The 26,918-nt window shown below is 45.0% G+C and overlaps 1 protein-coding gene across 1 annotated transcript; it reads left to right on the forward strand.

Moving 5' to 3' along the window:
• C20H16orf78 (chromosome 20 C16orf78 homolog) lies at positions 1-26,918 on the forward strand. The gene is made up of 6 exons (XM_021219992.2): positions 1-147; positions 3,986-4,090; positions 4,592-4,715; positions 20,022-20,054; positions 23,573-23,828; positions 26,527-26,918. Exons 1-6 carry the CDS (start codon positions 1-3, stop codon positions 26,672-26,674), a joined length of 813 nt encoding a protein of 270 aa, XP_021075651.1. The 3' UTR covers positions 26,675-26,918.

Genomic DNA, 26,918 nt, shown 5'->3' on the forward strand with positions numbered 1-26,918 from the left:
ATGACAGAAGTAGTAGAAGACACCGAGAATCTGATGCCCACAGAGAGGAAGTCCTTCTGGAGGACAGCTGAGGAGAGACGAATGTCTGACCTGACCCGGGTGCTGGAGTGGCTAGAGAGGAGGCAGGGCAAGAAGCGTGCCCTTCAGGTGTGTATGATGGAAGAATTTGCTGGAAGATGGTGCAGAATTACTAACAGGAAAGAGAGTTGGAATTCAACACTCCCAAACATAGGGGGATCATGTTTTAAACACTGGACTAAGCCAGTGGGCAAGTCCTAGAAGAGAGATGGCTCACCATGATAGGCTTGTCCTTGTTTCCTGATGGCAGTTATCATGATTGGGTTCCTCCTAGCCTACCAAAGAGAGGATTACAATCTTTACTAGTGACCGTATTTTAGAGGATGGTTCCTGGTCCTTGAGAAAGATGTTTCTCTACAGAAAACATAGGATGGGGCTAACAGATTTATATTTCAGAGGGAAAGACAAAGAGGTTGCTCAAATACAGGTGATCTGAAGTAGACGCTCTAGAAAGCACTTGGGTCAGAGTCTTGAGTGAGAAGGAAGTCTCTAAAGTTAGGTCAAACTGTGGGCATTGCTAAATATCTCTCAGATTTGGAAACAGTCATAGGCATTGGCCTATGGGTTCTCCATGTGGGTCACACAGCCCTTCAACTGTCCCCAGACCCTCCCTTTCTCCAGGATAGATCATTCATTCCGACTACTCTTCCCACACTGAGACTCCTACTAGAAGATGCCCCCCCCTCCCCCCACCTCAGGGCCTGCTCTCACCAGCCAGTCCTCTTTCTCTGGAAGTCTTAGATATCAAATTTACCTTTGGTTTCGTGAGAGCTTAGGTCCCCTGGGCCCATTGTCTATGAAAATCAGGTCAGGCCTGTGGAAGGTGGCACCCTCTTCAGAAGATACTCAGATCCAACATCTCCCAGCCAGAAAGGATGCTTGGATCCTAGAGCCTACAGTCCCAGAGCGTATTGGTGACAATGGCATGACTAAGAATGATGGTCATCCTGTATCTACCCTGTACTGTCAGGCAGGCCTCCTAGTCAGGCTGTATGGCCGAGGGCCATGGTTACCCTCAGCTGACAAACAAGACAACTGAATAAACAAAGGTCTCAGCGTTAGAAGAGGACAGGGCAATCGCTCAAGTTCAGATTTCGTCAGTCTCCACGTCTGAGCTTTGTTACAGCTTCCTCCAGTATCTCTGCAGTTCCATACTCTGCTTCCAGCAGACGCTTGCCTGCTCATCTGATTACTCCTCTCGTGCAGACAGAAGGACCTCGGAGAGCCTGTGCACTCCATCATCTGGGGTTGAGGGTGGTGGGGGGCTGACTGTTGGATCTCTTAAAATTCATTATCAGTCTCAGGAACTCTCTTTTTTTTCAAGGTTACTAGGTCCCCATCTCCTTTCAGAGAGATGGTATCCAAGCGTTTCAGCAGCTTTGCCTTGCACGTGACCGCAGTATAAATAATTTGAAACCTAGAGAGGAAACAAATTTACATTGAAAACACAAATCTCCACCCATCACCATGTGCCCCAGAAGCATCTAGATTTCTGAAGAAAGGTGGTAGGTCTTTCATGGGAGGAGATCCTCGGTTCTCCATTCCTCTTTCACTGGGTCAGGCCTGCAACCCTGGCTTTGCCCCTAATTTGGTGGCTCCCTGTACACTGGGGCAGCACCTATCAGAAACTAAAGGGAGGGAAGACTCCTTTGGGCTATATTTCCAGTGAGTTCAGGCCATTGTAGTGAGGAGTGTGCAGTGAAGAAGAGCAGTTCATACCATGAAAGCAGGAAGAAGAGAAAACACCAGAAAGGGAAAGGTATTGCCCTTACTACATAGCCCCAGGAAGCTACTCCTCCCAATGGGCCCTACCCCCCACTCTCTCCACTGCTCAGTCATCATGTTATGAATTCATCAAGAGATGAACCTTGAGTGGGTCAGATCCCTTGGGATCTGATTGTCTCTGGAAACATCACACACACGCACACACACACGCACACACACACACGTGCACACACACATGCACGTGCACACACACGCATGCACGCACGTGCACACACGCACACACACACGTGCAACACACATGCACGTGCGCACACACACACACACACGCATGCATGCACGCACACACACATGCACACGCACACACACATGCGCACGCACACACACACAGAGGGGGAGAAGGGGAGGGGGGAGAGAGAGAGAGAGAGAGAGAGAGAGATGTGCTCTGTTAACCTCCTAGGTGACTCTCAGTCCTCCTGATGATGCGGTGGGCACAATGGCCACTGGTCTGGCGAGCCCTTGAGATCCAGAATTATCTCAGTCACAGAGGACTTTAAATCACTGCCTTTGGCACGTTGCTTGGGTCTAAGGCTCTGCCACATCACGTCCCCAGCAATCTCCCAGACCGACTGTAATAGAACTGTTCTGAGTATCTCTCTGGGGACAGGGACTCTGGAGTGTCAGAGTGCATCCCGGAGGGGGAAATACCCCATCCCTTATTCCACCCGCAAACCCAACTTTGGCCCAAACGCTAACTCTTTTCCCACTAAGCCATACAACACCAGGCTGACATGAACCAGCTGCCCTTGGAAGGGAGCTTTATGACTCCTGGCCTTGAACACTTTCCCCGGGTAGTTTTTTTCTGTCAAGTTGAAACAAGCTACGATCATCTGGGTAGAGACAACTTCAACTGAGAAAATGCTTCCAACAGATTAGTCCATAGGCAAGTATGTGGGGCATTTGATTGATTGATTGTGGTGGAAGGGCCCAGTTCCCCGTGGGCAGTTGCCAGGCCTAGGCATTAGGATTCTGGATGCTCTAAGAAAGCAGGCTGAGCAAGCCATGGAAATCAAGTTTCCGCTTGAGTTTCTACCCTATCTACCCTGTGATCAGGACAGATAAGACAGATTAACCGCTCTCCTCCCAAGTTGCTTTCGGTCTTGGTGTTTTATGAAAACCATAGAAACCGAACTAAAATAGATAAAGCCTGAATTTTTCTGTGTTGCCCATTGCCAACTCAGCAACCAGCCCACAGCCCTCTCAGGGTCTTCCTGACACATCCAGAGAGCAGTTATTGTGTATGGACCCCAAACTGAACCAGAGAGAGAGCGGGCATTTGCCCAGGGTAGTGTAGCCACTAAGCAAGTACAGGGCGAGGTGACCTGGAACTGAAAGCCTAGACTGTCCCACCCTGGGAGCCACGAGTGGCATGCTCCGAAGCTGAACGGTCAGCCTGATCTTTCCCACTGTAGCTCTGCAACCTCTCCCCACCTTGATAAGGCTGAACAGGCTACTTCCCGGGTGGTGTGATCCTAAATGTGCTCTGAGGAGCTCTTTATCCATAGGAACTTGAGGATCCTTAGGACCTGTCCACTCTGCTTCCACTAGGGAATAGCAAAGCCATCACAGGCCAGAGACAACTCGCTTCACTCATTCAAGAGCAGATCTCAGAATCCATCCAAATGAAAAGCCAGACATGGTGACCCCCCCTCCCCAGACATCTAGCACAGGGGACTGGAAACAAACAGACCCTGAGGAGTCGCTGGCCAGCCAGCCTAGCCAAAATGTTGAGCTCCATGCTCAGTGAGAAACTCTGTCTCAAAAATAAGGTTGGGAAGAATTTGAGGATGGAGGTCAACCTCTGTGGCCTCCCACCCTTACTAACATTAGCAAGTATCTGCATACACACATAAGCACACACACACACACACACACACCACAAACACACCAAAACTGTCTACTAGTAGGAGCAGGGAAGCCAGCTCCTGGGGACCTGGGGTCCTTTGGGGGTCTTGTCACAGATGCCAGGGTGGTCCAGAGGCCAAGGGACAGGGAAGGGACAAGAGGCTCTAGAGTATCGGTACTAAGACTTGGTTTCCCACTTGCTAGGAATGCCCTCCTATTTAGAGACAGTGGGTAGAACCTGCACAGGATGGCTGCAGAGCCCTTTATCCTGCCTTTACAGAAAAAGAAGGAAGAGAAAAAGGGTACAGAAGAGAAGGCAGAAAAGAAAAGCGTAGTCCCTAAGAAGAAGCTAGAAAAAGGCAGCCGCAAAGTGACCTTCAACAAGGTAACCGCCTCTCCCCGCCCCCACAGCTGCTCCTCTACTATGGTGTCTGCCACCCCGAGATGCCTCTCTCTACCATAATAAGACACTCCAACAGATGAGTCTTGTGTGCACACACACACACACACACCCTCCTTGCAGCTTCACCAACAACCTCTGCTTTCCTGCAGTCCAGTTTAAGGGCGAGCGCCTCCCATTCCTCCACCCACATCCCTCCATACTTCATGTTACCAGGGCCCAGAGAACTATGGGAACACTCAGTCCTGTGCCTACAGGGTATCCCAGACTTGCCTGCGAGCATAGGCTGCATGTACCCTTATGAGACAAGGAGAAATAAAAGTGAAGTCTCAGGAAGCCAGCATGGAGGACACGTGTGCTCCCTTGAACTCCTCCTGGGCTCAGGCCGGGTCCTCGAGCAAAGCTGGGTCAATTTCTCGGTTTGGGTTTAGAGGACGCTGAGCAAGGTCCTCTAAGCAGAGCGTAACTTCTCTCCTGCTTTCCAAGGGCTACGTACGGCCTATCAAGAAGAAGGAACCTGTCAATTACCGCAAGGGGACTGAAATAGACCTAAAGAGCAAGCGTCTAAGCATGATCACTGCCAACTTCAGGGATAACAATAAGAAGTCTGGTAAGGAAACCACACGGGGCCCTGGGGTGCCAGAGCTCATCTCCCTTGTCCAGTTTCTAAGACATAATGGAAGAGCTGCAGCATCCATGTCGATCCAACCTGTGTACATAGGAGCCGGAAGCCAGCATGCAGGGTTCTTAGGGAATCACCCAGGGTGGCATTTGACAATCTGGGAATGCTGTGGATAGGAGGGGAGTGGTTGTGGGTCTCTACTTAAACCCCAGATATTGTCAGGAATCCAGCACAGTGTGATACATGCTCCTGAACTATTTCAGTGAGTTCCAAATTCTCTAACTCAAAACACTGTGACAGGGCTGGTGAGATGGCTCAGCGGGTAAGAGCACCCGAGTGCTCTTCCAAAGGTGCAGAGTTCAAATCCCAGCAACTACATGGTGGCTCACAACCATCCGTAACAAGATCTGACTCCCTCTTCTGGAGTGTCTGAAGACAGCTACAGTGTACTTACATATAATAAATAAATAAAAAAAATAAAAATATATAAATAAATAAATAAAAACATATTAAAAAAAAATCACTGTGACAATGTCTACTAACAGAAGGTGCCATCCTGGAGACCTGACATCTCTCAAGTGGTATGCATTCCTAGAGAGGGACAGGCCTGGGTGGCAGTTCATAGCCCTGCTCCACCCCCGCAACCAATTCAGCTGTAACAGCCTGACCCTGCTCTCAGCTCTGGGGCTAGATTAGCCACATATAGAGTGGTATAGTGACTCTACTTTCTCTGCAGTGTGGTTGTGAGGCCTGTAAAGGTCATAGGGGGCCTGTAAAGGAAATGACCCAAGGAAATGCCAGTGAGGTGGTGCCACAGGGTTGGAAAACAGTTACATTAAGTTTTTCTGTGCTTAGACTCTTGGGAGACAAGCTTGAAGTGCAAGGGGGGATTTCTGCTTGCCCATGTGGAAAGTTGGTGGGAGCTTGGAGCAGGGGTCACTAAGTTGTCCCCCCCCCTTGTGTTCCAAAAGAAATCCCCTCCACAACTTTTCATTAAGTACCCCAAAGCCATGGCGTGCAAGCCGGAGCCTCTGGTCTGTCACAGTTCAGTATGACAGAGCATCTCTCTAAGGGCCGCAGTGCTAAAAGCACCGTGGGACACTGGATTGAAGCCACAACAGCACGTTAGCAGGACATTCATCTAGTCCAAAGAAGCTATACAAATGGTCACTGTGGTTATAACGTAGCTGATTTATGCTATTTTGTGGGTTCTTCTTCTCCCATGCTTTATCCCCCTGGTTTCTTCTCCTAACACTATATAGATGAGAAGGGATTGTGTGTGTGTCTGTGTGTGTGTGTAGAGAGAGAGAGACAGAGAGACAGAGAGACAGAGACAGAGAGACAGCGAGATCCCTGAATCTGATTTCTTTCTCTTTGTTTCTTCGTTGATTGACATGGCTACTAACCAACCACAACCAACCTCTCTAAATGACCAGCAATCACCACCTCCTCCACCTCTGGGGTCCGACCATTTATGGACTCTCTGAAAAGTTCCCAGAATTCCAAATGCCATACAGTTGTAGAAATTACCTAAAGCTGGCAAAGCTCTGCTTCTGCTGGAGCACAAGGGAAATCATTGGCAGCTGCCCCGGACCATCCGAAGCGGCCCCACAGCCCTACATCTGGGGTTAAAATGAAAGCACTTGCCTACAATATTTCTGTGTTTTTGAAAGAAACCAGAATTCCAGAATTCTAAAAAAAAAAAAAATCTCTACAGTTATGAGATATTATCTCTCAAGAAAAGTGAGTGAACGGGTAGTAGTAGTATTTGTTTTCTTTGAACCTACTCTAACTGTTCTTATCATATAAAGCTATATACATTCTTAATTAGAAATAAAAATCAAGATGGGAAGCTCCGTACTCCAGTCAAGCTCTGGGACTCCCGTCGTCACTGTTATCACAGAGATGGCCCCAGAGATGGCCCCGTTGGGTTCAAGAGCTTCCTGAGATCTTGCTTCCAGCAGAGCCCCAACTCTTCCCCTGCCTCCCAAAGCCTTGCCATTGTGATTTCTGCCCAGACTCCTCACGGGAAGTCTTTGTGTGTGAGCAGACTTTACTGAGACTTTCAGGGGCAGCCGGGGCAAGAATCCACATCACGGAGGTGCATCGCTAACAAATCAGAGGCTGTTCAGGAGACCCCACTCCCATTCTTCAGACTCCTTTGTCTCCGAGCCCCACAAAGATTTCCTTGGCTGCACTTGTAAGTAGGGAAGGCTTCCTGGGGCTTTCTGAAAGTTCCAGGCTGAGTTTAGAGTTAGACAACTGGAAGCCCTGGTATTCATCCTTGCCAGCTCTGCTTGCAGGGGGCGGAGTGCAAAAGCCTGCTTAGGAATTCTTCCCCAGTCTGAGTCCTGGGGGCGCTCCTTCCTCTCTCTTTCCTCCATCCTTGCCTCTGACTCCGCACTCTCCACACCACGCAGTGCACTGACTTTTTTACTTAATCTGATTTGTATTTCTTCTGTCTCATTCCTAAAGAGAGCTACCAAGATATTTTCCTAGACAAAATTGGTCTCTTTCCTAATTGAACCTCCTGGCAGTGGGGTGATGGTTTTCACCTCACGTGAAGGCTGACTTGCCGGCAGTTGTTTCCACTATTGTCCTCTTACCCTCTTCCTCACCATCGAAGACAGATTTACCTATCTTGACTGAGAACTGGGAAGTCTTGCTTCCTTTGATGTGAAGCAGCCCATAGCCACCGGAGGGCAGTAAAGGGATCCTCGCAAACACAGGAGCTGGTGTTTAGAGGCATCAAAGAAGTACCTGCACCTGTCCATGTTTGGCATCCAGGACTGAGTCAGGCTAAGCTTAGCCACAGTAAGGCCATATTCCTGTGCAGTCTTGCAAGCTACCTTAGACAAGCAGGCAGGATCTGAACTGGGAGACAGGATGGAGATCAGGCAGCCTCGGTGCAAGCATTGAAGCCAGTTACCAGCCTAACTCCCAAGGCTACCCTGAACTATACAGGCTCAACAAAGCTTTGCCCACCTCAGAGGAGGACAGTGCAATTGCCAAAGCAGAAAGCGAGCTATCCTTCTTGGGAGCTTCCTCCTTCAACCTTCATGCCCTGGTCGGATGCGTCTCCGTCTCCGGTCTTTATGCCTTCATCTGTTTATCTTCCCTTTTCCTTCCCCACTGTTCTCTTAATTTGCACTTAATCCTCCACTGAACCAGCTTCTTGCAGCTTCTGCCTCTATGGCTGCCACATTTACCTTCCTAATTTGTGTGTTTGTGTTTAATGTGGTTTTCTTCACAGTGTTGCCACAGAAAATAATAAAACTCATATGGTGGGTAAATTACCACAAAGGAATTGAAGATCACTGAACTGACTGAAAATAATTCAAAACAATCTTACAGCCTAATGAACTATAAGGCTACCGTCATCAGAGAAGTATCCGCCAGTAGATAAGAACCAGTACTAAGACCCACGACTGGACAATGTTTCAAAAGCGTCTAGGACCACCCAGTCCTAAGTGGGATGTCTCCATCAAGTCCCTCTGCTCAGGGCTCAGGCTGCTTTATGGAAGAGGAGGGGAGCGATCTAAAGAGCCAGAAGGGATGGAGGACACTAGGAAAACAAGGCCTTCTAAACACAGAAGGTCCAGCACAGAGACTGTTGGCAGCACACACAGGGCCTGTACAGGTCCAAGCGAGATGGGGTCCCGGGGCTGAGAGGGGAAGGTGGACATGACACAAGGTCCCATCCCTAACCAAGAAGCCATCTCCAATTGGTAACCACTTGCAGAGGAAAAAGAAGTTGTCTCCAGTGAAGTTTTACTGGGTTTTAATGGAAAACTCCATGCCCAGCAGAGATCAACACAAAATGAACTCAGTGCTATTCTTAGAGGTTTGTTGTTTGTTGTTTGTTGTTGTTGTTGTTGTTGGGTTTTGTTTGCTTGTTTGTTTGTTGCCTTATATTTGTTGCTTTGTCTCAGAGTTCACCTCACTGCCCTTCTGCTATTTTGTATATTAATTGTGGCTTCTGCTCCTGTGTTTTTATGGGTTCTGTTTGAGTGATAGTAGTGGTAATGGTGGTGTGTCAGTGTCTGTGTATGTGTGCAGTTGTGAGCATGTGTGCATTTCTTGTGCTTTTTCTTTCTTTTCTAAATTCTGGGGTTTTTTTGTTTGTTTTTGCTTGTTTGATTTCTAGAAAGAAAGAGGGATGGAGAGAGAGGGAGAGAAGGAGGAAGGGAGGGAGGAAGAGAGAGAGTATAGAGTTAGATGGGTAAGGATCTGTGCTAGGTCTGAGATGAGGGAGAGGAAAACGGGATTAGAATACAAATACATTGAACAAAAAAATGTTTTTTTAGATTTATTTATTTATTATATGTAAGTACACTGTAGCTGTCTTCAGACACTCCAGAAGAGGGAGTCAGATCTTGTTACGAGATGGTTGTGAGCTACCATGTGGTTGCTGGGATTTGAACTTAGGACCTTCGGAAGAGCAGTCGGGTGCTCTTACCTGCTGAGCCATCTCACCAGCCCCCAAAAATATTTTCAGTGTAAAAAACAGGAGACTAAAAATTAAAACAGGTGGGGTTGAAGAGATGGCTCAGTGGTTAAGAGCACTGACGGCTCTTCCAGAGGTCCTGAGTTAATTCCCAGCAACCACAGGGTGGCTCACAACCATCTCTATTGCGATCTGATGCCCTCTTCTGGTGTGTCTGAAGACAGTGACAGTGTACTCACATATATGAAATAAATAAATAAATATTTAAAAAAATAAAACAGGCATCAAAATGAAATTAGGAAGAGCGTGTTTGAATAAATTGAGAAGTACAGGGAAAAACAACAGAATTGCTTAAAAAAAAAAAAACAGAAATCTGAAAATCTGAGAATCACATAGTGTCTAAAATGAGACCAGCAATGGCGCATTTTAATAGCATAGCCAATGAAATAGAAGATACCTCAATTCAAAGACACTTTTGATATGATCTAGTTAGAGGGACAAAAAGAAAATTCAAAAAAATAAAATAATGCATGCATCATGGCTATCCAAGAAAAAGAAGAAAGACCAGAGGCAGATCATCTAAGGAATAAATGAACCAGCGTGGTCATAGTGGTGTGCACCTTTAATCCCAGTACTCATCAGGCCCAGCTAGGAGGATCTCCATGAGCCCGAGACCAGCCTGGTCTGCAGAGTAAGTTTCAGGCTAGCCAAGGCCTGAGGACACCCTGTCTGTAAACAAATGAATGGATGAATGAATGAATGAATGAATGAAAACTTCCAAAAGCTGGGGAGAGGGGAGAGGAAAATTTTCCAGATTCATGAGGCCCCAAAACATCTATACCAAATTAAATCCCAAGTCTAAGGGGGAAAAAAAAGCTTGAAAAGAACAGAAAAGTAACTTTTCTCACACTGCGAGCTTCCAGAAGACTGAATTTCTGAATGGAAATGCTGGAGATCAGGACACAGGCAAATGACATATTCCAAATGTTGAAAGAAGGGACACCCGGTACCCCCAAATACTAACCAAGTGAAAGCTGTCCTTTAGAACTGGAATAGACAAGCAGACATGACGGCACATGACTGTAGTCCCAGCACTCAGGGGCTGAACATACAGAGTCACAGTTCAAGGCCAGCCCAGACTACATGAGACCCTGCCTCAGAGAAAAGGGGATGGAAGCAGTCCGTATTTTTTTCGAACAGGCAAAGTTGGAGGCAGTTCATCTGTATTACACCTAGAGAGTGTTTCTCAACAGAACTAAGAGGATATGTATTAACAACATACAAACTAACTAACTATAGTCAAATTCAGAATTCTGTGGCATTGTAATGCTTGTAATGTAATATAATGGTTCTATTTAAATCCTATCCAAAAGTAAACACGTCTTTTGGATTTAATTATGCACACTTGTGTGGTGTGTAGTCCATATGTGGTGTGTGCCCATGCATAAAGGTTCCTGAAGAGGTCAGTGTTAGATCCTCTGGAGCCGGCGTGACGGGTACTTGTGAGCCACCTGATTTGGGTTCCAGGAACCAAACCCAGATCCTCTGCAAGAACAGCATGTGCTCTTAACCACTGGGTGTGTCTGTATCCCCAAATCAAACACCTTAAAATCTATAACTATGAAATATACCTAGTAAGGGCAAAAGTTTTTAAATTTTTTGTCTTTTATAATTGACTGTATTCTATTGGTACACATTCACCCTAATTGTGGAACTTACCAAATTATTGTGAGAGTGCATGTGAGTCATGTATTTGTTATCATGTGTGTCCACTAGCAAGTTTTATGAGCTATTTATAATTATGAACTGGAGTTGTCACTCTCCACCAAAGGTTAATCAAGTTCAATATATTTAGAAAAAAACTATAACCATACTACTTTGCTAATGAATACACAAGATTAAAATTTTAAATTGTGGACTTTGGGGGTGGGGGGGATAGTTCAAGGGTAGAGACCTTGCCTAGAACAGGAGGCCAAAGTTCAATGCCCAGCACCACAAACGGAAGCCATTTCTATGCCATCAAGGCTAACTGCTCCAAGCTTAAAACAGGATGTTGTAACTGTCACATTATTCAAGTCAGCCTCATGGAAGTAGCCATGGAAGAAAACCCTGTAGTGGATATGCAAGATATTAAGAGAAAGGGGTCAAAACACCACAGCAAGATGTCATCAACACACCAGCGGGGAGGGGAGGACCAAGAGAAACAAAAGGCATGGAAGACAAAGTAGCATCAGGAAATCCTTGTCCTTAAATATAAAAGTCTCCCCAGTCCGGTTGGGTTGCTGTAACAATACTGTACACCAGCTAAGAGGAAGCCTTATTTACCTCACTTTGGAGAGCATGAGGCTCATGGATATGCTGGCCACAGCACCTGCCAATGACTCTTGTCCTTGTATCATAAACAGTTGAAGGTGAAGGGCCGCTGGTGTGCTTCGGAAAGGAAGTGTGGAGAACGGACTCCTTGCATGGTGACAACATGCTCTCTGGGCTATATTAACCAGGCAGCTCGCCGACAACCCACTTTGCCCACACCACTCAATCAAGGATTACGGTTCCAATGTGTGAGTCTGAGGAGGACATGTAAACTATAGCATTTGCTAATCCAAATAGAATAGCTGGAAAGCTTTAAAAAAAAAAAAAAAAACAAAAAAAAACTAGCTATGCTGACCACAGAGACCAGTTTGAACTTTTAAAAGCACACATGGGCTGAAAAGTAAAGGCCTGGAAGGAAAAAAAGAGACTCTGTATAAATGGAAAAGGCAGGAGGTGGCTGGACGGGCGTCAGATGAAATAGACCATGAAGGTTATTATACGGCAGTGAAGAGGTCAATTCGTCAGTAGACCCAACAGTTGTAAATATCTATGCATCCAACCTTGGATCACCTGAATAGATAAAACAAATGTTAACGGCACTGAAAGCAGAAATAAATAGCAAGGCAATAATAGTAGCGGATCCAATAACCTAGAGAGGGGGAAATGATACATCATCTGGACAGAAAATCAATCGGGGGGGGTGGAGAAGCAGATTGGAAAAACACAAGACCAATGGACCTCACAGATGCACACAGAGCGTCCGTCTGTCTAACAGCAGCCTCTGTGCTTCCTCCTCAAGGGGGATGGATGCCCTCCATTATAGAGCACACATTAGGCCTCAGAGCCATGACATCTTCTCTGCATTTAACCAGACTCAAAGGGAAATGGTAAATAGTGCTCTGGAATATCCCAGAAGTCCAAAAGTACCTAGTACGAATCTGGAGATGGAGAAGGGAAGCCCCACACACTCTGGAGATGGAGAAGGGAAGCCCCGCACACTCTGGAGATGGAGAAGGGAAGCCCTGCACACTTTGGAGATGGAGAAGGGAAGCCCTGCACACTATTGCCAAGGGTGGCCTGCATCTGCATCTGCATCCCAGGTGTTTATGACTGCAGGCACTGCCCCACAGAAGTAGAAAATTGCAACTAAATAAAAATAATAATAATAAACCCTAAGCTCATGTTAACAGAACAAAGTAAATAACAAAGGTAATTATTATTATTTAGACTCTCAGACAATAAAATGGCCAATGAAACTAGCAGTTGATGTTTTAAGGAGGTGGCCAATTGGTAAATCTCTAGCAAGACTGACTGGAAAAAAAAAAATGACTTTGTACATAAAAAGCCTACATTACAGATGCCACAGATGAGCAACGGATATGAGGAACTGTTACAACTGACTCGATAGTAATAAGTTACTGCCTGTAAGGAAGACACCCCTAGAAAAACGAAACCTGTCAAAAGTGAATCATAAGGAATCAAACCACTAGAAAGGAGATTGAATCAATAATCAAAACCTGTCAATTAAAAGCCCAGGGCCTGATGGCTTCATGGGGATCCATATCAAATGTTCAGATGAGAATCAATGCCAAGCCTTCTCAAACTTTTCTAAGCCACAGAAGAGCAGAGAATATTCCCAAGGGACCTCCATGTCCTGATACCAAAGTCAGATTTAAAAAGATGGCAGGAAGAAGAACGTCACAGGCCAGCATCCGTGATAACAGCTGGATCTAGCCGAATCTAGCACACACTAGAATGATTGCCACAATGACCAAACACAAGCCACCCCCAACATGGAGGGACACTCAACACACAAAAATCCACACAGAGTTTGCTGCACTAGCAGAACAAGAACAGAAATCAGGTCAAAAGTTTCTGTCCAGATTCAACATCGTTTTATGACACAGGCTCAATAAATCACAGGAAATTCACCTCACCAGAGCAGAGACCACACATGACTAGCCTACAGCTGATGTCATACTCATTGCGAGACCCTGAGATGAGGAACTAGGCAAGGGTACCCACTAGCCCTTTCCGTTCACCATGACAATGGATGCCCTGGCCAGAGCAATTAGGCAAGAAAAAGAAATATGAGAGACCAAAACCAGAGAGGACGAAATAAAATCATCTGTTTTTAGATGTCATAGTCACAAAGCTTTGAAGACTTCTAAAACAAGCAAAACACAACTGAATTAATGAGCAAATTTAAGTTAAACTGATTAGAATTGATTTTATTTTAATTTTACTGGCATGCATTCATCACCCATAACAATGGGGTTTGTAACACATTGTCAGCTATATCACGTATTCTGACCTCATTCATCCTTTCCTTGCTAGTCTTTCTTTTCCCAGATAATTCCACATGTATTTTCATTCTTGTTTAAACATAAATGAGTTTATGTATACACACACACACACACACACACACACATACAATTTAACACCCACATGAGAGGAAACACTACTGTATTCATCAGTCTGGCTTATTTCACTTAATGTGATATTGCATTTCTTAACAAAAGCTGAAAAGGAAATTTTTTATGATTTTATTCTCATTTATATATGTGTGTGTGTGTGTGTGTGTGTGTGTGTGTGTGTGTGTGTGTGTGTGTTACTCAGGACAGATGAGGGCATCAGATGCTCCTGGAATTGATGGTACAGGCAGTTGTAAGCTGCCTGATGTAGACGCTGAGAACCAAACTGTAAGAGCAGCAAGAACTCTGACCCACTGAGCCGTCTCCCCAGCCCCTGAGAAGAAAGTTTCCAAGATTAACGTTTATAATGGCATCTAAACAATAAAATACTTAGAAGGTACGCTACAGATGCTTTGAAAACCATAGGCCAGTGCTGAAGCCACAGATGAATGACTTGGTTCGCAGACTGGAAAAATGCTCTAAGATTTTCTACATTACCCAACACAGTCTACAGAGTCAATATAAGATCTGTCAAAATTCCTATTGGATTTTCACAAAGAAATAGTAAGAAGAAAAAGGTCAGAGGCGTCAGATCTGATCCCAAACTACTCTCCAAAGCTGTAGGAATCAAAGCAGTGTGGCATCCGGTTAAAAACAGAGGCATTGGAACAATAGACCATAGCCTGGGGGTAATCCCACTCATACAGTCAGTGAACTTCGACAAGGGTGCCAAGGACATACAAAAGAGAGAAGAGCCTGTGCAGTGAGTGGCATTGGAGAAACGGATAAACACACGCAAAGGCATGTACCCTGTGGCACCCAAAACAAAAGCAAAAAACAAACAAACAAACAAAAAAAACTCAGTAGGTTGAAGATTGAGCTGTGAGACCTGAAACTTAGCAAACTTCTGTAAGTAAACACAGGGAGAAACTCTTTAACGTTGGCCTTGGCAATGACTTTAGGATATCATACACACAAACCACAGGTGATAAATGCAAAATATCAACCCAAGGGCCATGTCAAAATAAAAGACATCTGTGCAGCAAGCTGGACCTTCAAAAGTAACTAACAACCTGCCTGCCAAGGAAGAGTGGGTATCTGCTGTGGTTTGGAGAGGAAGTGGCTCCCAAAGGCTCGTGTGCTGAAGGCTTAATCCCAGCTGTTGGGAGTCAGACATCAGAGGTGTCTGGGCCCTGGGACCACTGGCTCTGTCACTAGGTGGACTCACTGATGACTCCTCACACAAAAGCATTGTTGGAAAGTATTAGAAAAAAGGAGGTAGAGCCTTGATAATGTAGATTGTTTGGGCATGCACTGGGAAAGGCTCCTCTGCTCTCCAGGGATGCCCTAACCCACTCTCCATTTACCACAGGCCTAGAAACAGTGAAAGCAGCTGACCACAGACTGACTGAAGCCATTCACCAAAATTAAATTCTTTATCCATTAATTTTCTCAGGTATTTGCAGTGACAGAAAGACTAAATAATATCCAAGCATACAGTGAACTCATGGACAACAGCAAAAGCCAAAATGTTTTTAAATATAGGTAAATAATCAGCAAACAATGTTCTCCCAAAGATGTTATTTAGATATGCATCAAGCTCCTAAGAGCAGGTTCAAAACATTAGTCATCAGGGAAGGCAAGCCAAATTCACCAAGAATATAGCCGCATCCCTATGAAGAGCTGTAACAGCTGTACTTGGTTGTCAATGTGGTTACATCTGGAATTAACTAAAACCAAATGGCTGGGCATGCCTGTGCGGGGTTTTTTCTTACTATTTAGAAAGTTAGAAGTTAGAAGTTAGAAGACCTACTTCTAATCTGGATTTTTGAGGTGAGATGATATACTTTTAATCCAGATCTTTTGGAGTAAGATTCACTTTAATGTGCGTCACACCTTCTGCCTATATAAAGGACACAGAAAAGGGAAGTGTTTGATCTTTGCCTGTTCGCTCTCAAGTTTTCTAGCAAGTCCATTCCTTCATTAGCACTAGAACACACTTCTTCAGGATTTCGAAGTATATTGAAAACCAACTGAGACATCTAACCTCATTGAGTGAATTACTGGATTCTTGAACCTTCCATTGGTAGACAACCATTGTTGGATATACTAGACCACAGCCTGTAAGCTATTCTAATATGTGTGTTTGTGTGTGTGTGTGTGTGTGTGTGTGTATGTGTGTGTATGTGTGTGTATGTGTGTATACATATAAATACATATGTATATATAAAGATTTATACACATGTTTATATATTACATATGTTTATATGCTTATATATGTGTCTATATTATATATTACATGTGTCTATAATATATATTTTTAATATTATGTATTACATGCATAATATATAATATAATTACATTTATATTATAATTTATATCTATGTATATTATATCTATATATTATATAAAGAAGATTTATTAGAATAATAAATTTATCTATAAAATACATTATAATATATAGATTAGAGAAAGAGACTCATTCCATCAGTTCTGTTCCTCTAGAGAACTCTAATATAGTTGCCAAAGGCACAGAGGGTACCACCTCATGCCTCTAAGGATGGCCAGAATCAAAAGACAAGCAAGAACAAGTATCAGCAAGGGTTTGAAGAGAAGAGAGCTCCATGCTGTTGGTGAGATTGTGCTCTGGCAGAGCATCTTGGAAAACATAGAATTTCTTTTTAAAATTAAAAGGAATTGCCATATGATCTGACAATCCTGCTCATGATACACAGCCAGGGGAAAAGAAACTGGAGTCCCTAGGGCATCCATGGACTTGTGCAGCCCCAGCCACAGCAGCCAAGAAATGGAAACGGCCTAAGTGGTACTGATGGATGAGTGTGCACACCATGGAATGTTAGACAGGCATGAAAAAGAAGTACCTTCTTTATTAACAGCATGGAAGGATTGAGAGAGCTTTGGAGTAATTGAAAGGTTGGAGTAAGACAATTGTTATGTGAGCCCATGTGTATGTGATCTAAACACTTGAGCTTCTAGAAATAAGAGACTGGTGGTTTTCCGAGGGTCTCAAATGTCAAAATGGGATTCTCATGTCAAAGGTATAGGCAATCCGTTCAAGATAAAGTCCTGAGACCTTCACAGACAGCAGAGTGGACAAGCTGAGGAAGGCAAGAAGCAAGTTTGCTTAAGTACAACTTAGTAGTGGGTACTTGTTCAAACTTCAGGAGGCTGACCCTGAGGGTTTATTTTAGGCATATTTAAACACAGCACAATTTGGTAAAAAAAAAAAAAAAAAAATCTGCACATAATTAACTCAATCCCGAGTGCATAACAAAGTATACACAAATCTCCTTGTGGAGAAAAATAAGTTAAATATACATCAGATGTGATTACACAAAAACTCTCGGTAAAGTCCATGAAGATAGGTTCTATAGGTTGACCGAGGAACAAAAATATATGATAAGGGTCTGGGGGGGGGCAGATCTAGTGCTTTCTGGGTGGATAACAGGCACTGCAGTCCTTCCCTTGAAGGAACAACTCTCAGTGCCTGGCGTTCCAGGATCCCCTAATGCTTGCTTGTGTGATCACAAAGACCTCCGTGCTCCCCTCCACTTGAGCTCTAAGACAATGGAGTCATAGTCTGTGTAGTTATCAGCCTGTGTGACATGCTCGAACTTGCTACACTATTGTGAGAAACAGCGCTACACGCTTCAAGCTTGCTAAGCGGCTACACGGAGAGTGTAACCATGCTGTTGGATGCCTTAACGTGATGGCTTTAGTCGCATCCCAGTCCACAAGTACATCAAATCATCATCGTATGCACTTTAAATACAAGCAAGGTTATTTTTCAATTATACCTCAGCCAAGCTATAAAAAGTACGCCACGTTAAATGAACACATTAGTATTGCGGATGTGACTGGGTTTACACACCGCTGCTTCGGATATTGATTTCTATTCGATTCTATGCCTGCCTGCTCCTTTTTCTTCTACCCCTGTGGGTGATTTTGTTCCTGCCTCCTTTTTCTTAGTTTGTGATCTATAAACCCGTTGCACTGGCCTAAGCCTGCATCTCACTTCTCACAGTCTCCTTCTCACAGGGACCTACAAGGAGACATTCCCATTTCTTGCCCCTTCATGTTATGCTGCCAGCCCCATCGCTCTCCACGTGTTACAAGTTCACAATGCACCATTGGGATTACACACACACACACACACACACACACACACACACACACACACACAGTTGCCTGCATTCCGAGTGTTCTTCATTCCTTTGTGTACATCCAGAATTCGGTCTGGAGTCATCTCCCTTCCCTTGAAGCCTTTCTTTTAACATATCTGAAAAAGAGTGTAAGATCTTGCAGCTTTTGCGCATCCGAAGAGGTCTTTATTTCACCTTTGACTGTCCTGACTGTGCATGGTTCTTGTGCCAGGTCTCTCTACCAGCCCCTCCCCCTGCTGGACTCGGGGGTTGCCAGTTGGAGTCTGGAGGCTGGCTGCCCTCTGGATCCTGATACACCTCATTCTTAGGTGTTCTTTCAAGGTCTTCCTCTAAAGGGTTGCCCAGTGACGGGCCTCAGTGTCATTTGCTTTGTACTTTATATACTTGTGTTGGAGGTTTGCAGGGCTTCTTGGTTTCTAGATTTTTATCAGTTTTGCACAATTTTAGCCATTATTATATTTTCTTAGTTCCTCACTCTCTTCTCTGTCTTGTGAACACCCTAACCACATGTTGAAATTCCTCAGGTCACTAGTTGCAGCCTTCTCTCTCTCCGTGAGTACTTTTTGTCATCTCTGTGGCTATGTCCCCAAACCTCTTGTCTTTGTCTGTAATGACCAGTCTGGTGTTACTCTCATATAGTTTCATTTCAAACCTGGTCATTTTCATCTCTAGAAGTTCACTGTGAGTCATTTTGAATCTTCTGTTCCCCTAGCATGCTCATGTCTTGGTGAGCATAGTGGTACATTTAAATAGACATTTCTAGACTTTGAGGTGTGGCTCAACCAGTAGGAGACTTGCCTAACATGCAGAGTCTTGTGTTCAATCCCCAAAACTATGGCATAGTACCAAGCGTGATGGAACACACGTGCAATCCCAGGACTTGAAAGATGAGAGCAGGAAAATCAGAAATCTAAGGGTATTCTCTCCATAGCATCAAGGCCATCCTAGGCTACATGAGACTTCCCTCTCCCAAATGTAGGTACATTCTTGTTCTGATCTACCATTTCTACCACTGTGCCCCCGTCCTTTCCTGCACTGCTGATCAGCACTGAGCTAAGAAGGGCTTTCCACCCATCTGCAACAGTCTCTAGAGACATCTCCTGTTGCTGCCTCATTTTCCCTACATGGTCCACTCTTACTCAACTTGGGGGAGCTCTCCCTGTGTTAACCTGAATAGCTGTACCTGCTGCAAGCTAGGGCGGTCTCACCGCCTTGTGCTGCCCGTTGTCCAAAGTCTCAATGCTGGGATCTCTCACAATGTCCAGGTTTCCTTTTCGTTGTGTTGGAGGACAGACCCCCACTTTCTGTTATCCAGCCTTGGCTGAAAACAATCTCCATTGACTTTTTCAGAAGAGAAGCCTGCTTGAAATACAACAGCAAGCCACTGAGTGATTAAGAAAGGAATTAAGAAGGGATATTGGGTTTGAACTTTAGTATAGTCACCCTGGACAGAGGTCAGAGAAACCGCCTAAGAAAACATCAGACATATTCTATGACAGAGATCCCAGTGAACTCTAAATACTAACAAGAAGAGACTTCTAGTAGCCATCTTTCTTGTATGGACTCTACAGCTCTCAAGACCAAGGGTGGCCTTTCTAATGGGAAAGGCTAAAAAGGATGGCCATACATCTGCACCCTTTCTCAACACGAATAGTTATCTCAAGTCCCAAATGTGGCCCACTGGAAACCTAACTTATCTGTTTAGTGATATACCAGAAGTGGGGGGCATTTTTTCCCCCAAAAGAGTAGTCATGGAAGGCTTCAGGAAAAGGCATCTGGGTTCACCATGAATTAGAAATGGGGTCTCGGGTGCATGACCTTTAGCTTGCTCACTAGTTCAAAGTATATGCTATGGTTGTAAAACTAGAGCACCCCTCCCCCGAACGCCCTTGAATTGCCATAACCTCTAATAGTGTTGCCGTCCTTTCCACCGCAGGTCCATCTGGATCCAGAAGAACATCGGAGAGCACAGGAAAGTATATGTTGTTGCTCTGAAATCCCTGATATATTTTCAGAGGGCTCTGTGACAGTGCCTCCTTCCTGGAACATAGCACCAACCTCACCATGCACAAGCAGACAGGGATGAAGTCACCCAACCCAGCCACCTTGTCAGGGACAGGTCACAGGCCAGAACACCAGATGGGGCTTGAGGTGTTCTAAGGCTACTTTGTATCCATCTAAGACCTTAGGCAGGTCCAGTCACTCTCTATCCAATCCACTGACTCTCCCTGAGAGTCTGGACCCATGGGAGAGAGGGCTATCCTGAGAAGATTCCTGAATGTTGTAGAACACAAAAGCTTGTGAGGAGAATCTTATGAGGAGAAAAGACCAAACCTGACACAATGCTGAAAGCTGTCTTAGATTGCAGAGGAAAGTCCACAATTCATGAAACACACACACACACACACACACACACACACATCAGCATCAGGGTAACTGGTATCTGCAAGTTTGGAAATGTTAAAGATGCACAGTCATCTACATCTCTGTCTGCAGGAAATGCCACAAAAGAAAGCAATTCTATCAATTAGGCAATAGTGGGTTTCAAAGTCAGAATTCAGATGCATCCTTAAAACCAAATGATTAAAAAATCAATAAAAAACAAAGGCTAAGGTTGAGATAAACCAAGGAAAAGCAAATGAGATAAGGTAGCGCAGGGTAGAAAGAGCTGTGGAAGAAGCGGAGATGGCTACTCTTAAATGTTAAAGGATCAGTAAGAACCTTATACAGTCACAACCAAAAATGCAACTGAACAGGGACCACAGAAGGGATCTAGAAGAACCTTTTAAAATGTATTCTGGAGCTGGAGGGATGGCTCAGTGATAACAAGCATTGTGTGTTCTTGCAAAAGACTTGGATTTAGTTTCCAGAAGTCATGTGGTGGCTCAGAAATGTAACTTCAGTTCCGGGAGATCTGGCATCCTTGGGCTCCAGGTGCACACACAGTGCACATACATATATACAAGCAAAACACTCGTATGCATCAAATAGAAATAAATTTTTTCTAAAATATGGATACTTAGGAACTTTCAAATACTCCTCTTTCAAAATAAGAAGCTATAACAGGAAATCAGTCAGAGGCTGCACTATAGACTCATATCTAAGCAGAGGAAATCTTAAATTGCTCATCAGCATCACCTATATATTTCCCCAGAACAACAACAACAAAAAGGCTTTCATTTTGAAGCATAACTATTTTGTTTATTTTTAAATGTTTATTTCTATTTTTCATATTATGTATATGCACACATATCTGAGTGTGATTTTGTGCACATGTGTACACATGCCTTCAGAGGCAGGAAGGTGTCAAATCCCTGGAGCTGGAGTCACAGGTGGTTGTGAGACACCAGACATGGGTGCTAGGAACTGAACTTGGGTGCTGTACAAGAGTAATATGGAGTTTTAAACACTAAGACATCTATCTCTTCAGCTTCCTAAAACATAAGGATTTTAGAGAGATCTACTTTGTCCTAAGATACTCATGAAGTTAAAAGATACTCTTCAACTAAAAAAAAAGAATGGAGAGGCTGGAGAGATGGCTCAGTGGGTAAGAGCACCCAACTGCTCTTCCGAAGGTCTGGAGTTCAAATCCCAGCAACCACATGGTGGCTCACAACCATCCATAACAAGATCTGACTCCCTCTTCTGGAGTGTCTGAAGACAGCTACAGTGTACTTACATATAATAAATAAATAAATCTTTTTTTTTTAAAAAAAAAAAAAAAGGAGACTAAGAAACGCATAACAAAATTAGTTATCAAATAACTAATGCAAGCAAGCCTATTGCATTGTAAATGCTCTCGGCACAGAGAACCCGACACAGAGAACGAAAAATAGAAGTAATGGTTCTTGCCTACGTAAAACAAACAATACGAGCAATAACTTGGATTTTTACACTGTAATAAGGACAGACAGGATAACTATGGAAAAGAGAGAGATAGTAAATCATCGGTGAGATGAGTAAAAAATAACAGAGGCCAAATACAATGCTTCCTGGGGAAGAAATCCGTGTGCTCGGATACCAAGAATACTTGCACACTTTAAGACTTTTATCTCCGCTGTTATAGAGAGTGCAGCCTGCATGAGGGCGGGTTGATACTGGCCTGTGAAGAACAAACCACCCACTGCCCCTCTAGCCTTACAGATTGTGTAGACCCAGACACCTCAGCAGTAACTTAACGAACCATTATAACTATAGTAGCATTATACCAAAAAGTACTACAACAAGCTCACGGTCATATAGATGCGAGAAATACTGAAAAAAAATACATTCGAAACACACCTAATCTGTGAAAATACATCAAATGCTCTGGTGTCTGAAGTAACCACTAGCACTCCGTGACTGAGCAGGCTGCGTCTCGTGCATGAGGTGACCCTGAGATGTACTCACAGCAGCCAGCTAAGGGAGAAGCCACACAGTGGTATCCATAGACAAAAGTCATTCATAAAACAAAGCTACCTTATTAACAAAAGATATAAAAATAAATGAAACTGGCCAATCTCATTGGAAAATTATGGGACGCTAAAGTCATTTTAATTAAAACCTAAACCAAAACGGGTGTGGCTTCAGCCCACCTCCCTTACTGTTTTAGATGGTCAAATGCATTGTGTCAAGAAGAATATGCAGTTTTTATAAATATTGTAAGGAAGATATTTTCATTCCTCCAAAATATTTGCAAAACTCAAGATGTTCTAACTGACGATGTATCTTTGAAGCAATAGACTTTGCTTTGTACCAATCACAGCAAGTAGACGTGGAATGAGTAGACAGTGTGCCGTTTGGTAGTTCTGTAAAACACAGAGAGCGGTGGTTCTAAGCCTTCTTGATACCACACGACCCTTTAATACAGATCCTCATGTTGAGGTGACCCTCCCCTCCCCCACCACCATAAAATGATTTCCAATGCTACTTCATAACTGTAATCTTGCTGTGGTTATGAATCAAACTGCAGGCTGAGATGCAACCCCTATGAAAGGGTGTTTTGATCCCTCAGAGGGGTTTAGATGTAGATCCACTGGTGTCAAACTACCTAACACAAGAAAAGCAAAGGCATCCCAGCTTTAGCTTCAAGTTTAGCTCCTGTCAGACATTTCCCATTTTCACTGCCTACGCAGTGTGTGCTGTGCCTCCGTCTGCATGTACCATCTGCAATGGGTCTCCACACCATAAACTACTGCCTTTTAATCCCAGCTCAACTCTTACCTCTTCTGATCTCTTCATCTGGGCTTATTCCCTTAAGATAACTTTCCTCTGGGAAGGGAGGACAGAAAAGATTGAAAGAAAGGAGTGAGAAGGAAGCTGAGCCAGAAGGCAGTTGGGAAGACTGGGAGGAGGAAAGCTGGGCTAAAGCTAAGAGCAGCCTTACCGGAGATCTGCTGCAAGGAGTCCATTCATTCTTTTAGTTCCATCTTGCTCACTACCACCACCCTTCCCTGCCCACCTCTCACCTCTGCCATGATCTAACTTCCTGGGGGCATCTTCCAATTTCAGACATAGACATCAAGGATGTTATAGCCCTAGAAACCAACAGTCGGGTAAGCGCCTTCCGAAGACAAAGCTCCACAGATCCTGGACTTCAGGACAGTATGTTTGGCAGCCGGAGGGCAGGCCTCCTGAGAGAGTGGGCAAACAAGGCTCCCGACAACAACTATGAACGCAAGCTGAAGAGCCTCATGGAGAAGGGTATCGAGCCCAAGATGGAGATCAGTAAGATGTTGAAGCCAGAGGAGGTGCTGAGCTGCCGGTGAGCACCACTGGGGCGTCTGGTCAGGCCTAAGACGGCAGTGTGTAAATGTGTGCCTAAACATGGAGAAGGCAGGCCTAGGTCAGTAGGCTGTGAACACATGCTTGGACATGGAGGGGGGCCAGCCCAGCCTTACCTGGCTCTAGCTGGCAAAGAATTGCTACAAGGTCAAAGCCCTGGGTTTCCCAGCAGTCGTTACTACCAGAGGCTACAAGTAATATATTTAGTCCTATTAAAATCCCCCTGGTGGACAGCCAGGCGGGGGCTGCCATTTTGAGCTCTGCCTCTGGAGCGTCACCTTTCTGATTGCTTCACAACAGAAGCTGTAGAGATTCGTTAGAAGGAAAAAGACAGGTTGTCTGTGGCCTCTTTCTCATAAAGAAAACTGCCCTGAGTTCCATCACGCTGGTGAGTGTGGGCAACAGCGCCTATACAGGTTACTCTTCTGTTGCTATGCAAACACCACCACCACCAAGGCAACTTGGATGAGAGGGAGATTCTTTGGATTTTTGGTTCCAGAGGGGTCATTCCCTAGTGTCAGGAAAGAACGTCGGTGAGCTCAGAAGCTGCAGGCCCAGTGGCAGGAACAAGAATCCCAGAGCCCATGTCTTCAAACACAAGCAAACTAGAAACAGGGTGAGACTTTCTCAGTCCCTCCATCCCCCTGAATAATGCACTTCCTCCACTAGGACCACTCCCTCTTAGACCTCCCCAAACAGTGCCATCAACTGAAGGACCCAGTATTCAAATAGCAGATCCTACAATGGACATTTCTCACAGTGTCACTGTCCCTAGTGACCTTCTGCTGTGTTTGGGGTTTAGATTCCCAAGACAACCATGAGCCATCAACTTACCCCTCTTCTTTTCTCACGGCTGGAATGGAACCCAAGGCCTTGCATGAGCCAGGCAGTATTCCAACACTGAGTCACAGCCCCACTTACCTCTCGCTTCTTCTCCATCTATACCTCATAGCCAGGTCTCCACTCTGAAAACACCCAAGGCCAGTGCCATCCTTAATTCCCAGGCAAAGTTAACAACCTTCAGCTGAGGAATTAAGGCCACAGGATAATGGGGTCACTCTCACCAAGCTGGTAGCAGTATAGACATCTTAGGTGGAAGTTGGCCTCAGGGCCTAGAAACTAACCAGTGCTACCCATTGCTCCTGGAGACTTAAGACGTGCAGCAGGGATGGAACCAATGAAAAGCAATACCCAACCAAGCGTGCTTACAGGAACAAGCAATGGTGTGGCTCTAATGACACTCAGCTCCACAGTGGAGGCTTCTTTCCCACCCAGAGCAGGAGCACTGAGACAGGTGACATCCATGATGTCACTGGGGAGGCATGGAAGACCAGAGTGAAGATGGTACAGTGAGGTCTTAAGGAAGCCACATGGGAAAGTGCTGGTCCACCACACCACCCTGGCAGACTCTCCTGGGAGGGGAAGACTAGAGCCATAAACAAAGGCAGTAATGGCCCAAGAGCCCACAGGCACAGGCACAGGCATGGCAGAAAGCCAGGTGATGGCAACACAGCTCCTCCTTGTCAGCCATAACCAGCCAGAAGGTGGTTCATAGCATCTCTTCTCTACAAAAGCTGGGACCAAGAAGGCAACAGAGTAACACACTCTGCTATCCCAGCACTCAGGAGCTGAGGCAGGAGGATTTTGTGTGTGAGGTTGTCTGAGCTATGTAATGAGATCCTGTCTCAATACAACTAGATAAATGAAGTAATTAAATATAAAGTCGGTCCCAAGGTCAGGGTTGACGGTGGAATAAGGAAACTCTGTCTGGATCCCACAGCACAGATGGGATCAATTTCACTCTTCAGCAGAAGGCAGAACTGCAAGGCTTTAGAAAACACTTTAAATCAATGACCTTGTTGTTTAACTGTGTGTGTGTTAAGGAAGGGCACGTAGGCCTGCCCCTGAAGCTCTGTGTATACACACTCGAAGGCCTCCAGCCTTGGCTTAGATTCACGGCAGTGAGCAACACACCATGCTCCACCCTCTTACACAGGCCACGCCCCACGTTAGCCGTGCCCTCTTTCTTCCTGATGCCATTCTAAGAGAGTCTTCCAAACAGGATGGCCCATTCTGTACCTGGCTGTCACTCTGTGGATGGATCACCCCATTTCCCAAATGAACACCTGCCTTTCCGTAGCATAGCTTCTCTTAACTTCCGTGGACCTTGTGCTGAGTGTCATGACTGAATCACTGAAAATTAGCCTGTTTTCTTTGGTGACACCCAGGGTGATGCCTGGCAGGTTGATTTCCAAAAGTTATAGCACCATGAGTTCCTATCACCTCTGCCACCTGCAGGGTACCCCTCTTCAGGGACACACAGAGGAGCCAGGCCAAGGTCTCTTGCCTGGCCTTCTGCTTAAAGTCAACCCCTTTGCCTCACCTCCATCTTTATTTTTGTTAACTTGTTAGCTTGTTTTGTTTTTCTGTTTGTTTGTTTGTTTGTTTGTTTCTGGCTTTGTTTTTGTTTTTGAGACAGGGTCCCCATATGTAGTTCAGGCTGTCCTACAGTTTACTATGTAGACCAGGCTAGCCTCAAACTCACAGAGATCTGTCTCTGCTTTCCAGTTTGTTGGGATTAAAGGTGTGGGCTACTTCACCAAGCCCAAAACCAATGCCATTTTAGTGAAAGTCAGGTCCCATGGCTTCTTGTCACCTCTCCCTACCTTCTCTTGAAGGTACCTGCGTTTGTCCAAGAACAACATCAAGACCTTGATCAAGCTGTGCAAGGATGCAGGGATGGATGTGGACATCCACCCTCACATGGTGGAGGCTGAGATAGACGCCAAGAAGATCTTTGGACAGCGATTAAGCGTAGCGCTCTAGCCACTCCGCCCACTGGAGACTCATCCCTTGGCGACTGAGCACCCTGCTAACTAGCTTCTGTAGACGGCACCAGGCGAATAACTCAAATGCATCCCACTTGTTGATGTCAGCTCTGTCCTCAGCTCGACTTTGCATCAACCCAGGAGTAACCGGGAAGAGAGCTCCCTTAGGGGAAGCTTGCATGGCACAGTGACATTTGCCTGTATTCCAGGGCAGATAGAGACAGGGGGCTCAAGGGTTCAAG

Source organism: Mus pahari, chromosome 20 (assembly GCF_900095145.1).
Source record: "Mus pahari chromosome 20, PAHARI_EIJ_v1.1, whole genome shotgun sequence".
NCBI lineage: Eukaryota > Metazoa > Chordata > Mammalia > Rodentia > Muridae > Mus > Mus pahari.

Coding starts and splice junctions, on each gene's coding strand:
- C20H16orf78 (XM_021219992.2), top strand. CDS start 1: ATGACAGAAGTAGTAGAAGACACCGAGAATCTGATGCCCACAGAGAGG. Junction 148..3,985: donor GCAAGAAGCGTGCCCTTCAG/GTGTGTATGATG, acceptor CTGCCTTTACAG/AAAAAGAAGGAAGAGAAAAA. Junction 23,829..26,526: donor GAGGAGGTGCTGAGCTGCCG/GTGAGCACCACT, acceptor CTTCTCTTGAAG/GTACCTGCGTTTGTCCAAGA.